Consider the following 13896-nt stretch of genomic DNA (forward strand, 5'->3'; position numbering starts at 1 on the left):
GCCTCGCACCGATGACCTAGTTGATGTCATCATTTACCCAGAATGCTTTGCATGTAAATAAAATGGCCCCGTCTGTGTAATATATTTTTAAACTTTTAGTTTAAAATTTATAAAAACTGAACATCCTACAGTATTTTTAGTTGTTTTTTTTACAGTTAAAATATATGTTTATCAAATAAAGTCTAACGTTGCAACTAATCGTGGATCCCTTTAATTTATTAATTACTGGTATTTTTACAGTCTGTTTTTTTTACAGTTAAAATAAGTATTTATCAAATAAAGTCTAACGTTGCAACTAATCGTGGATCCCTTTAATTTATTAATTACTGTTATTTAACCAGGCAAGTCCCGTTAGTTAAGTAGAGAGATACTGTGCACAGTTTGTACTTATGTAATACAGAAACATCTACAACTGAGATTTTGTTTAGACAAATGCCCATAATAAGACTCTCTTGTGCCAATTGTTTTTAGATACTGTAGCTCACTGCTAACTAAAGATTGTACTAAAAATGCAACAAGAACCAGAGTATTACACAGTATCACACAGTAAAAAGCAATAATAATAATAATAATAATACATACTTGGGATAAGATCGACTGTAGAATGGGGCTTGAAGGATTCCTGCTGGCAGAACCATCTCATTCTTGGTTGGGTTGTAATAGGCATTTACAGTTGGAGGGGTCATGCTCCACCTGCAAAACAACACAAAGGAAATCCAATGCTAAATATCGGATTTTATTCACATAGCGCTAAATACATCTGTGCTATTTATATAAAACCACCTCCGGAGGTGGTCTGGACTGCTTTTATCCACATGTTTGATGGTCTGAGCAAGGGGTGTAGGAGTTGTGCATTAAACAATTTCACAAAAAATGAAACTCAGTGGCTCTGAATTGCGCAAATATATTAAAAAATATATCATTCAGAAATCTAAAATTATTGTAAATTTTACAGAAGCATCAACCTCCGATTGTAAATATGATTTTGGATCAGATAAATAGACTGTTAATGAAAGGTCCAAACACAGCTAAAGCCACACTGCTTCGCTGACGTCAAGGTCACAACAAATTGAGAACGTTCCACGTAACCTTGCGCCACGCAAGACTACAGATCAGTTCTGAGGGGCATCGCGAATGCTAATCTAACTTCTCCCGTACGTCCTAATTAGAGACAAGAATCAGCTCGGTGGAGGGAAGCTGGTTGCCTTTTGTGGAAAGCAGCAGTATTTTCGCTGAGTCAGTAAAATGACGTGTTCTCTAAAGGAAAGGGGAGCAGCAGGGAGGAAACCCACTGGTTTCTGTTGGGAGATTTCCTCAGCTGGTCCGCCGTCACTCTGGCTGAGAAGTTGTAGTACTGCATGACGTTCTGGAAGTAAAGATCTGACACCACCTCAAACTAAACGAGAGGAGAAAAAAAATAAATTTCATGCCATTAATGAGTCAAATGGGAAGAGAGATGATATTGAATACAGCCCAACATTTACCTACATCATTGAACACTTTGTCCAGCTTTGTGGCATTCATAATAAACTCTGGATATCCGACCATGTTGTATATGGCATCAGCCTACAGAAAAAAAAGACAGGTGAAAATGGTAAAAGAGGCACTTTCACACCAGGTGGCAGTGCTCTCTTTCTTTCCTTCTTTAGTGCTGTTGAAGTAAAACAACTACCCCAGAGACAAACTACTCAGTATCCTTTCATCACCTTTTCTTTTGCAGCTTTTTTGGTTTCTGGATCCATCCAGTTCACGTATTTCAAGCTGTCTTCAAAGGCCCATTTAATGTCTGAAACCATCTCTTCAGCCTGTACCACAAGAAAAAAAAAAAGAATAGAGTTCAAACGGCTTCATGTCACAAAGCTGTAGCAGCTGCGGTGTCAGACGCTCACAATGGCTTTGCTGTCCTCGGCGAAGGTGTCTTTGACGAACATGGCTCCGAGAGCAAATCCCAGGGCGCTGTCAGTGTCGCTGACGCACAGCTTCCAGCGTGGAGTGCAGCTCTACAAAAACAACACAAGACACGTTGAGCAACGAGCTCTTCCTGGATTTTTTTCTGCTCTTCGGAATGTTTTCTTTTCAGCGAGTCGGGTTTTCTTCGTGCAAACGAATCCGTTTCAAGTGGCCACTTCGTACGTTTTGGAGAAGCGATTGGAGAAGTGAGAATGAAAACTGTGATAAACGAGACTTGAGGTTTTGGGGACTCAACTGTGAACTTGTCGTGTGGGYGCAGAGAACAAGTGTGAAACTGCAGCAAAGTGCAAACAGACCAAGAAAAACATTTCTAATAAAGGTGTCTTGTTCCTGTCATTAACTGTGACTACACTTCTCTTTCCCAATATAAGTTCATAACAAGAAGACTTTTAGAGATAACATGATAAAGATGACAAGATAAAAAAAGACAAAATAATTTCTAATTACAGATGAGGTAGCCTTGCCTTCCTACACAGCTCTGCTCAATTCGTTTCCCTTCTCTGCTCCGGCAGGGATTTCTCCTATAGACGAGGATTTCTGCGGTAGAATTTCAACCGGGCCAATCAGCGAACAGGAGACGGAGTTGTGAACAACGACGATGATTTTCTGTGCCATTTTCGCCTGCCTGTAGTTTAGCAATGGCAGCGGAGTAAGTGAATGAAGCCAGTCCGTGTTGACAAGACTTCCAAATTAAATTAAATTTGTCTCACAAAGCCTGCAACTCTCATTTTACAGCCATCTCGTTCTGCTCAGATTTCTCCCCTCTCAGTAGGGGATGGTTGTTTACAGTGCACGCAATGGCCGGTTAGCTTCTTAGCTTAGCTTCCTTCACAGTTGAGGTGGCACACTACACTTCACAACATTAGTGATTGGGTAAATTAGATCCAATCGTTTTAAACTTCAACAGAGTCCACGCCTCCAGCAAGAAATGGCATCTCRRTAGTCGAGGTTCCAGACCCTCTGTATGAAGCAAAGTGTAGGACAAGGGGCTGRTTTTTACCAGGMTACAAGGGAATATATGTTGTAATCTTTGTGAACATAGAGCTCACGTTTTACACCTGCTGTCTGTGTGTTTGTTACAAATATATCTCATGAACCAGATCTGAATCAAACTTGCAGAAATKAATCATTAGATGTAGAACCAGCTCACGTTTAAATCAAACTAAATAGGCAGTAGCTGAGAGTCACAAGCTGCGTTTCCATTGCAAATGTGAGCAAAACTTTGTCAATATTCTATTAATGTCGAAAAAACACAGTTTCGCAACTGCGGTTTTCCATTAAGTAAGAAATGCTATTAAAGTCACGCATGAATACGTTTGTTCTCGCGATAAGTTATTACAAACATGGCGGTGATGGATGTAAACACATAGYATGTTGCTACCACGACACTAGCGCTCATCATCAGAGGAGACGTCGGCGTCTTTTATCGAGGCTTTCCAGAGACAAGTCCCTACTTGGGGGCGGCTACGTATGCTGTGTTTTTGGGAATTTGTTGTCGTTGAGTTTTCTATTTTATACTGTACTACTTCTGTGATATTACTACTATTTCTACTTCCTGTTATCTTCTTCGTCGTCATCTTTTTCGCCAGTAGAAACAGCCGGTTGTTGATCACGTGACGCCTGTGATGCGAAAAAAGTGTTTCCATTGTAGTTTTGCGAAAAACACCAGTTTCGATACGGCCGAAGTACCAACTCTTCCTAGCGCAAAAACATTTTGTCGAAAAACGTAACTTTTTTTCAAAATTGACGTGTTTCCATTGAGCAAATTTATTTTCGAAATTCTAATTTGCGCATTTTCATGGTCAATGGAAACGCAGCTATTCACAACTAGTGTACTCGTGTTTTTTAACAACAAMCACTCTATTTCTATCCTAAAAAGTAATTTTACTATTGAATACTTCCACTAGCTTCACTGACAGCAGGTTAAAAAAGTTTATGTTTAGAGGGAAAAAAAATACACAATCAGGCAAAATAAGGTTAAGAAAACTGCTTGTAAGTAAAACTGAACATGGTCWCAGTGAGGAAACGAGGAGCGCTCTGAGAAAGCAAAGTCAGAAAACTCTACTCCAGCTAGAGATGGAAAAAGAAACACGGCGTCACTCACAAACACAAAGACACACAGAGAGACAGCTTTGGTTTGTTTTCACAACTTGACCCCCATTCAAAAGGAAGGCTGATGGAACTGGATCTTGTTTGGACAAGGACGGGGTTTACTGGTGCTCAAACTACAGAAGAAGCACATCTGGCTGAGGGGGTCACTCAGAGCAAAGACACATGATTGATTTATCCTATTCTATTCTATTCTATTCTATTCTATTAGGGAGAATTTTAGCCTTGTTTGTGTTGGCTAATGTTGATTAGCTGTGGCGGCCATCTTGAATAGGATTTACTACAAAAGTTAATCAGCTGTAGATGTTCATCAAGTGATTACTTTCTGAGAATTTAATTAAAATCCACTGGGAAGTAATATAATGTTGCTAATGCTATAYATATACACAGAGAAACACAGGCCTGTTTTTGTGCATTTGTGCGTACACAAAAACAGGTTGTTGAGTGAAGCTTTAAGCAGAAAATGACAGCAGTCATAATAATTCCATGATTTCAAATCCTGTCTGACATCTTTGAAAGTTATAATAAATACAGTGGTTGGAACACTGTGTAAATTGTTTCCTGTTTTATTCCTTTCCTTTTGCCACAGCGTTCATGTGGTTCAACAAAACTTGTTATCATTTTTAGCTTAGTTTAGAAAAAAATCCATTTTTGGTTTTAAATTATGAAAAGCCACTTAAACTCGTTTGTTTTCTCTTTAAAAAGTTGAAGGAACTGGGTTGCTGCAGAATTACAGTGTAAAAAAAAACAGCCTGTACTTGTTAAATCGTATGAAAGGAAAGTTCTGTTTSTCAGTTGGAGACTTTCATTTATCTGTGCTCAGAAAAATGAACAGTTTGTTTCAAACACAAGGACATGAGGTCAGGAGAACAGTTCCCAAACATCTCTTGGCTGTGGTCCAAACCCTCTGCATTTGTGCTGTACAAAGAAGAATGTGACAGAAACTTGTTCTGATGACGTGTTCTTTTTTGTTTGCCATTTATGAAAACCTCAAAGTCAAAGACTGCTAATTATTTACTTACAAAAGCACAAAAAAGATAAAATCTGGTCATCAGTTTTGTTTTTCTTTTTTCATCTGCTCGATCCAATTGCCATTTTTTAATTTATTCATCATTGCCATGCTAAAACCGAGTTACAGAGAAAAGTTTTAATACATACAGCGGGTAAGATAAGTATTGAACACGTCAACATTTTTCTCAGTAAATATATTACTAGAGGTGCTAATGACATGAAATTTTCACCAGATGTCGGGAACAACCCAAGTGATCCATACATACAAGTAAATCAAACCATAAATGTCCAGAAATGAAGTTATTTGTAATAATGTGGAATGGCACARGGAAAAAGTATTGAACACATGAAGAAAGGGAGGTGTAAAAAGGCATGGAAAGCCAAGACACCAGCTGAACTCTCTCAGTAATTAGAAAGCAAGCCTGCCCCTTGTCAGTGCAAGTTAATATCAGCTGGTTCAGTCCCAAATGATGGCCAGGTACACAATAAACCGACCACGACCAGGTGCTCCTCGCAASATTTCTGACAGAGGAGTGAAAAGAATTATCAGAAGAGTTGTCCAAGAGCCAAGGACCACTTGTGGAGAGCTTCAGAAAGACCTGGAATTAGCAGGTACGATTGTTTCAAAGAAAACAATAAGTAATGCACTGAACCACCATGGCCTGTATGCACGCTCACCACGCAAGACTCCACTGCTGAAGAAACAGCATGTTGAAGCTCCTTTAAAGTTTGCTGCACAACATTTAAACAAGCCTGTGTAATACTGGGAGAATATAGTCTGGTCAGATGAGACCAACATTGAACTGTTTGGATGCCAGAATACACATCATGTTTGGAGGTCAAATGGCACTGCACATCAGCCCAAAAACACCATACCAACAGTGAAGTTTGGAGGTGGGAACATCATGGTGTGGGGCTGTTTTTCAGCATATGGTACTGGCAAACTTCAAATAATTGAAGGAAGGATGAGTGGAAAAATGTACAGAGACATTCTTGATAAAAATCTGCTTCCATCTACCAGGATGATGAAGATGAAACGTGGCTGGACATTTCAGCAAGACAATGAGCCCAAACACAAAGCCAAGGAAACTCTCAGCTGGTTTCAGAGAAAGAAACTAAAGCTGCTGGAATGGCCCAGCCAATCAYCTGACCTGAATCCAACAGAAAATCTATGGAAAGAACTAAAGATCAGAGTTCATAGAAGAGGTCCACGAAACCTTCAAGATTTGAAGACTGTTTGTGGAAGAATGGGCCAAAATCACACCTGAGCAATGCATGCCACTAGTTTCTCCATACAGGAGGCATCTTGAAGCTGTTATTGACAACAAAGGCTTTTGTACAAAGTATTATATAAATTTCAGTAAGTGTGTTCAATACTTTTCCCTGTGTCATTCCACATTATTACAAATAACTTCATTTCTGGACATTTATGGTTTGATTTCTTTGTATGTATGGATCACTTGGGTTGTTACCAACATCTGGTGAAAATTTCATGTCATTAGCACCTCTAGTAATATATTTACTGAGAAAAATGGTGACGTGTTCAATACTTATTTTACCCGCTGTATTTCTTACCTTTTTAGTTCCATACATGACTTCAAGGAAATGCTGCTCAGCATCCTGAAACTTCTGGTCTAAAACAGAAACCATCTTTCTCACCACCTTCATCATCATGTAGTTGTTGAGAAGGCTGCAAAGAGATGAATTAATTAGCAGATTTTTCACTGCATTTAATACAAGAATTATTAAACTTTCTGGGACAGGGGACCCCTTACAAGGCYGAAAAAWTTCCAGGGACCCCCTCATAAACCCCATGCWGTTTTAAAAGATAATTCAACCTCTAAATGCCATGGGAATGTATTCTTTATRTAGTTTATTATGTTTGTTTTATTAGTTCATTGTTCTCCATGCATTTTTAAAAACAAAAACCAAATTAACAATTTAGTGAAATTTTTTGAGGACCCCCAAGATACCTTTCGTGGACCCCAGTTTGAGAACCTCTGCTTTAATATACACTGAACACTAACTATTGTGCTTTTTTGTTGAAGGATTTGTGTGCATGCAGTGTACAAGACAACAGTAAAAAAAATGTCAATGCAAAGCTAATAAAATGACAWATTTTTACCTTTTATTTGTGGTAGCTATGAGTTCAGACACTTTCTGGAGGTATTCTTTGGCATAAACAACCACAGGCTCTGATTCGTTAATCGTCACTGGTGTGAACACTTCGGCGAGAAACGGCATCCAGTCCACTGCAGGAGCCAGAGTCTGGAAAAGCAAAAACATAAATCCCAAGAAAAACATACAAAAGATAATTAGTGAGAAYACTTTGTGGTTTTCTTACATTATTTTTACATTCATCTATAAATATTTCAAATTTGTTCTTTTATTTACTTAAGTCTAATAGCTTTGTGGTTAAAGTGCCTGTGGCATGCCCATCCTTTAAATACAAAAAGTCAAAGAAAACATCTTTATACTTAAGAATATTTCATAATACACATGATTTTACCAATTTTGTTGCATAACTGGTCTATTTTCTTTTGAATTTGGCTCAACCAAATTGAAACAGGAAGTGACATCAAAGGGGTACTCATTAATAAAATTAACTCTCTGGTCTTTGTTTTTTAAAACAGTATTATTTAAACTTTACCTCTTCTTCATCTCTTTGATAGTGACTGAAAATAATCTAAAGAAACATCAGATTATTCTCTATAGTCTGTCTTGTTAGCTGTTGTAACATGCTCTGTTCACAAGCAGACATTCCCCTTTGACATCACTTCCTGTTTCTTCACATGAAAATATCTCAACAACTGTTCATCTCAGTGGGGTGAAAATTGTTTTTGCAATATGTTAATAATGTTATCTTTCCAAAAATGCATTCACGTTTATTACAAAAATTGAATGTCACAGGCACTTTAATAGTTTTAGTCAAACCGGGAACAGACTCACTTTCAGCTCTTTGGCCTCTATTTTATGGTAAATGAGCTCCTCGTCTCTCCTCTCCTCCTGAGGCACGGTGATGTTGGCCAGGGTGGTTTCGAACTCCACGATCTCCGTCATCAGCGTCCGAGACGTCTCCTCCGAGGCTCCCAGGAGAACGCCCAGCTCCACCAGGAAGTTGAGGTATGCCGTCAAATACTGTGGAGACGAAGTTTGTGTCTAAACAATCCAGCTACAAAACCAAATCTGAAGTATGAAGCTGCACAAAGAGGTTATTCCTCGAAGCTGAAAAATCTTTACTTTTAGCTAATGCAATGCTACTTTTAGCTTTCAGTATGACAGCTATAAAATCAATGTACTGCTATAAAACGCATGTTTATAGTACCTTATCATTCGCCGTTTTGTTGAGGTAGTAATCCCGTGAGGGTAGTCCAAGGCTGGACTGATCCACCTGTAGGTAAGAGACACATTTTGTCAGTTTACCCTCCATGTTGACACTCACACAACCTTTTGTTTTCATTCCTGTGTTGTGAGCATGTGGGATTAAACCGCAGACTCTCAAGAATTCACATCTTTATAATTAGTCTGTTTCATGACACAAAACAAAAGAACCAGTCTCCACAGCCTTCTGAGACACTGGCTTGGTTTCTTTTAAATACACAGAATGGTTCATGTGAAATCTTGGCACCTGTATGATGTTACTGCTGGAGTTTTTGGAGTCGGTGCTGACGAACACCGTGAAGAAAGGAGACGTGCGTAAGCCGGCTGAGACGGTTCGTAGAACTTGCTGGAAGTTGTTCTTGTCCCAGGGTTCAGTCAGAGCCCAGCCTCCTATCTGAACCAAACAATTAAACAAAAAAAAAAACCTCAGCGATCACAGAACTTTTTATTAGAAATGCGGGATTAAAAATTGTGAATCAGTTTTAGGTTTGACCGTTTGTAAAGTAGCCCACCTGGCTGATTAGCTGCTGTAGAGGCTTAGCTCCTAATTCCTCGATCTTGGTCTCATTCATGCAGGCCTGATAATACCGCTGGGCTTTTTCTTCAGCCTTGCTTAAACCTTTCAGTGTTGTGTTTTCTGCTCAAGCAGAGATGTGAGATAAACAAGGTCACGGAGGGGGAGAAGCTGGCTGTCATCAGCCTTGAGAAATATACTAAGAAAAGGCACAGTGAGTCTCAGCTCAGGGTTAAACTACACTTAAATTAAAAGCCCACCTACCTAATAAACGCTTCATTACAAGCATGTTGTGTTCCCACAGGTTACTGAACGGACCCCAGCGGGACTTTCCCTCCGGAAGCGGGTTGCTTTTCACCCACCCCCCGCAAGCAAAGTTGTAGAAGTCATGGCAGGGGTCTACAGTTCTGTCCAGGGATCCCAGGACTGCACCGGCCATGGTGACGCATGGCTCCTGCAGGCACAAGCCTGGGTGTGCTGCAAAATAAATAAATAAATAAATATAAATAAATACGAGAAAAATCAGATTTCTTTTTTATCTGCTTTATCAGTTCATGGGAAACGGAGCGGAGAATCCTGAAAATATTTCATGGTAAGACAAATATGCATGAGGGTTTTCAAGCATCTGGAAAGTATCATTTTGTAAGCCAAGACATACAACCTGGAGGGAATACTTGTCCCCGGAAAAATCCTTTATAAACAGTTAGCTGAGATCTGTCAGGGGGGCAAAGTCACATAACCAATATGGAGTACCGGTTATGTAATTATCGAATACGAAGAATGAAATGAACAGCGTGGGCAGCACGGCGGGGCAGCGGTTAGCGCTGTGGCCACACAGACACAMGGTTGCAGGTTTGCCTCCGGCCTGAGGCCTGAACTGTGAGGAGTTTGCTGTTCTCCTTGGGCAAGTTTGGTTACTGTCTGTGGGTTACTCAGACCAAAAACATGCAGGTTAGGTTAATTATTAAGGTGTGTGTGAGAAGCGTTGTCTTAATATGGTCTGGTGATGGACTGCACACCTGACCACTGAAGCAGCTCCCCCACAACCCGGGAAAAGAAAATCCGGTAAAAAAAAAGGGACGTCTGAATGGTAAATTAACAGTAGAGGATTCAAGACTATTAAAAGATTAAAAGCTAATAAACAAGAGCTTTAGAAAACTTTCAGTGTCTAAAGAAGTAAAAAATATTTGTCAATAAAAAGAATAAAAACTGTTCCAGGTTTAATAGCTGACTCGTGCGAAGACCTGTCCATACAAAGGTAGGAGACAGGAGTGGAAACTGAGTTATGGGCAGTGATGAGGTTAGGGTCTCCCTGAGGAGATTTCATCCTTGTTCCCTTTATTATTTCCAAGTGTGATGTGACATGCGATGCTGAATGGGAGGAAGCGGCTTTCAGTTTCCCATGGTAAAAGTGAGGAAACAAACACTGCTGAGAAACGGCCAGGATGCCACGGTAAACCGACAAACCCTTTTCCATATTGAATAAACTCAAGGGAGACATTTGGGCTTGTTTTCAGGCAGGGTGTGACCGCAGTAAAATATATATATATAAGCAACAAAAATGGTATGAGATACAAAAAAAGTTATTTTGTTTGTTTCAAATGGATTTTATTAAACTAATAATTCATTATTTGCAGTCAGTGAGTGTGAAACAACTAGGTTATTACAGATACAGTTATTAATGTGAACATCTTTATCTATCATATACAAAAACGTTACTAAAAACTGATGTAAGGACACAAACCAGATTTGTCTAACAAATAATGATAGAGATGATACAATAAATAGATATTTTGTAGTGAAATTGGACTGAGATAAAAAAAAAACATGTTTCAGAAACTGCTGTTAGTTTTCTTGTGTTCTTAAAAATAAGTTAGAAGAAAGAAAAAGACAAATATGGGCAGAGAATCTTCTGCACTTTGATCGGGGATACACTGAAAAACAGTAATATGTTGTAGCTGTAGAGGAAAAAATTGATTTCTTAATCTAAATCTAGTTTTCTCTTTATTTAAAAGGAAACACGTGAGGCATTAGAATCAGTGCTGTAATATTGTGATCTGTAAACATTATAKGTGCATGTTCTAATGGGGGAGTCAGCATCAAATAAGAAGGTTGAAAGTTTACTTTTTAATTATTTTTGACAGAATATTTAAAAAAATCAGAATAAAAAGRGCAAAGACAACAGGAATAAGTTGATCCTGTCCGCTACTCAAGCCTTAAACTCACCCTGTTTGTAGAAAACTCCAGCGGCGATGAGCGATACGAAGAGGGCGACTGACAGAACACACACAACAAACAGCAGCCTTCTCTCCCTGTACGTCTTGTCAGCCCAACATGCGCCACCTCTGCCTTGCATAAAGGTCACCTACACAAAAAACACACACACGGGCTCGACTCTGCAAGAACAAAAACTCTGAACCACATTGAACATAGTTGAGAACTTTGCTTTAATGAACAGACGGAGTGTGGAAAACAGTTCACCAGGGATTTGATGATAGGCTTGATTTCAAAACACAATGTTTCCTCTGTAATCTCATACACAGAAAAGGTTAAGCATTCTTCAATTGTTTTCTCGCTGGTAGAGGTCATTTACCTTCGGCCCAGACGGAGGACAGACATAATAAACACAGAACAATATGCACAGCTCGTGTGGCTCCTAATGTTAAACTGGGACAACGGCTAAAATAACCAGCTTTCTTCTGAAAAATGCATTTTAAATTATTACTAGTAGGAGTATTATTAAATTTTCACTACATAGTTTACATGATTAATGGTCCACACACATATACAAAACACCTTGTCAACCTCTTCAGGTTCTTCAAAGAGCTTTAAAGCCTTTTCATCCATATGCACACTTTGTATATTGCTTATTATTATATATTTTACACTATATAGAAGGGCTATTCAACTGGCGGCCCGCGGGCCACATCCAGCCTGCTCGTGACCAAAGTTGGGCCCACCAATTGGTTCATTCAAACCCCCGGTTTTCTACTTTAATTACTATAAGTTCTTTTAGTTAGACATAGACATGTGTGGTATCTACAGAAACGTTTGCATCTTGGCTARAAGCTGGTAAAAACCATTTCTATGAACACCAGTTACAGTTAAACAGTTAAAGCTACAAGCAGTTTAAGATAAAACTATGAAAGTGACAATAAAATGGGTTTAAAATTTTGGCACGTCAGAGATGTCAAAATAATATTTGTGTAAATGGGAGGCATATTGTGTTATTTTTGTTTTAGATATTGATTTATTATCACTACTTTTATTAAATGCAGCAAAATAAACAATTTCAAAGGTAACAGAGTTTTATAATATTTGCTTTGTTTACATGATGACTTTAATTGCTGGATGCTCGGCCCCTGAGCTGTTGGCCTGCAGTAACTGTGGCCCCCGGAGCAATTTAGTTGAATATCCCTAATATTAAGCTCACTTTTTAATCTCACTCATACACCCATAAGCACATCAGGGCAGTTGGAGGGTTTAATGTTTTATTCAAAGACACTGTGGTACTCTGCACGAGATGAGGATTGGACCCCCATCCATCTGATTGAAAGAAAATATCTCTACTGCTGTTACATGCAGTAAAGAGACAAAACTTTGTTTTCAAAGTCTATGAAAATCATGGACTGCCTGCTAGAAAAGACAACAGGATAGCTGCTATAAACAATGAATGTTCTTTACAAAAGTGAAAACAATAAAATAATTTAGGATAAACTGAGTCACCTCCTGAAAACCTTTTAGGACTGGATATGGCTCAAAGAGCTAAAACATAATCTCTAAATTGAGCAAAACATAGTTCATTTTATGCCATTTTATGAAAATTGTTTGTTTTGTTTTCTTATGCCATCTAGTAAAAGCAATGTTTTTATAAGTTGTTTGATATCATAAACAAGAAAAAGCATCAGTTTACCTAATTTGGCAAGACTAATATTTTATAAAGTAATATTGTTTCAAAGTATTAATTTATGATAAATTTGGTTTATATATAAGCTTCCAATTTATAACAGAGGTCATCTCAGGGGTGTCGTCTTAAAACACGTCTGATCAGGAGCTTAATATGCGAGTTCACACTTTACACACCACAAATATGTTAAATTGATTGTGCAACAAAAGGGACCTGTTTAATATTTTAGACGTATGAAAGTATTTAAAGTACAACCAAGAAATTAGCAGACACTGTTTTTTAGTTTCACTGAGGGTGTGAAGCCTTGAAGGTGCTGGACAACCCCGCTTTTTTTTTTAAAACTTTGTTCGGGCGTTTACCTGCATAGGTGTTGACGAGTAAACATCCTCACTGGTGGAGTCCACCAAATCCTCCTCATCCAGCGTCGCTCTCTTGTAGGATGACATCTGAAAAGTTAAATGAAGAATTGATTGTCTCAGTGCTTCCATGCTTCGTCAAGCTCTTATCTGTTCCCGGTAAACTGTGTGGGAAAGTTTAGGAGAGGGACGTTTATTCTCCGGCAGTCCCTAAGGTTTCACAACAGGGCTCGCTCTTTGAAATCCATCAGGAAGAACCTGTCTTATTTGGTTAGAGATAGTTTACTTTGGTGCAGAGTTTGATTTTGAAAAAAAAAAGTGTCAGTCTYCTTCTTTGAAAGAACTTCTCTGCTCCTTCTCAACAGCCCTCACAGCCCACATGGCTTCAGGCAGATACACAAAGAGGAGCACCTACAAAAAAAGCCTCTTCCCAAAAAGTCGCAGTGAGATCTCGTAGGGTCTCTCTCGCTCTCTCTTTATGGACTTCCCTTCAGCTCAGTCTATGCAAACACGGAACAAGAGAAGACGGAACTACTGAAAAACAGGAAGGAGCTCTGACTGCAGCGATTTACATGACTGAGACCAAGTGCGTGGAAGTGATTGTGTGTGTGTGTGTGTGTGTGTGTGTGTGTGTGTGTGTGTGTGTG

General features: G+C 38.9%; 1 protein-coding gene across 1 annotated transcript in view; it reads right to left on the reverse strand.

The window, feature by feature from the left end:
• Positions 1–13339, reverse strand: part of ece1 (endothelin converting enzyme 1) — a gene marked incomplete at its 5' end in the record, with an annotated part of 18182 nt that extends 4843 nt beyond the window's left edge. Inside the window, 14 exon segments of the mRNA XM_014009591.1 lie at positions 583–693; positions 1293–1396; positions 1489–1566; positions 1707–1805; positions 1890–2000; positions 6667–6781; positions 7217–7359; positions 8041–8229; positions 8417–8482; positions 8720–8866; positions 8985–9109; positions 9251–9463; positions 11213–11351; positions 13253–13339. Coding sequence (XP_013865045.1) covers positions 583–693; positions 1293–1396; positions 1489–1566; positions 1707–1805; positions 1890–2000; positions 6667–6781; positions 7217–7359; positions 8041–8229; positions 8417–8482; positions 8720–8866; positions 8985–9109; positions 9251–9463; positions 11213–11351; positions 13253–13339 — 1727 coding nt within the window.
• Positions 13340–13896: the final 557 nt, after the last annotated feature.

This window comes from Austrofundulus limnaeus, unplaced genomic scaffold (assembly GCF_001266775.1).
Source record: "Austrofundulus limnaeus strain Quisiro unplaced genomic scaffold, Austrofundulus_limnaeus-1.0 Scaffold59, whole genome shotgun sequence".
Lineage (NCBI taxonomy): Eukaryota > Metazoa > Chordata > Actinopteri > Cyprinodontiformes > Rivulidae > Austrofundulus > Austrofundulus limnaeus.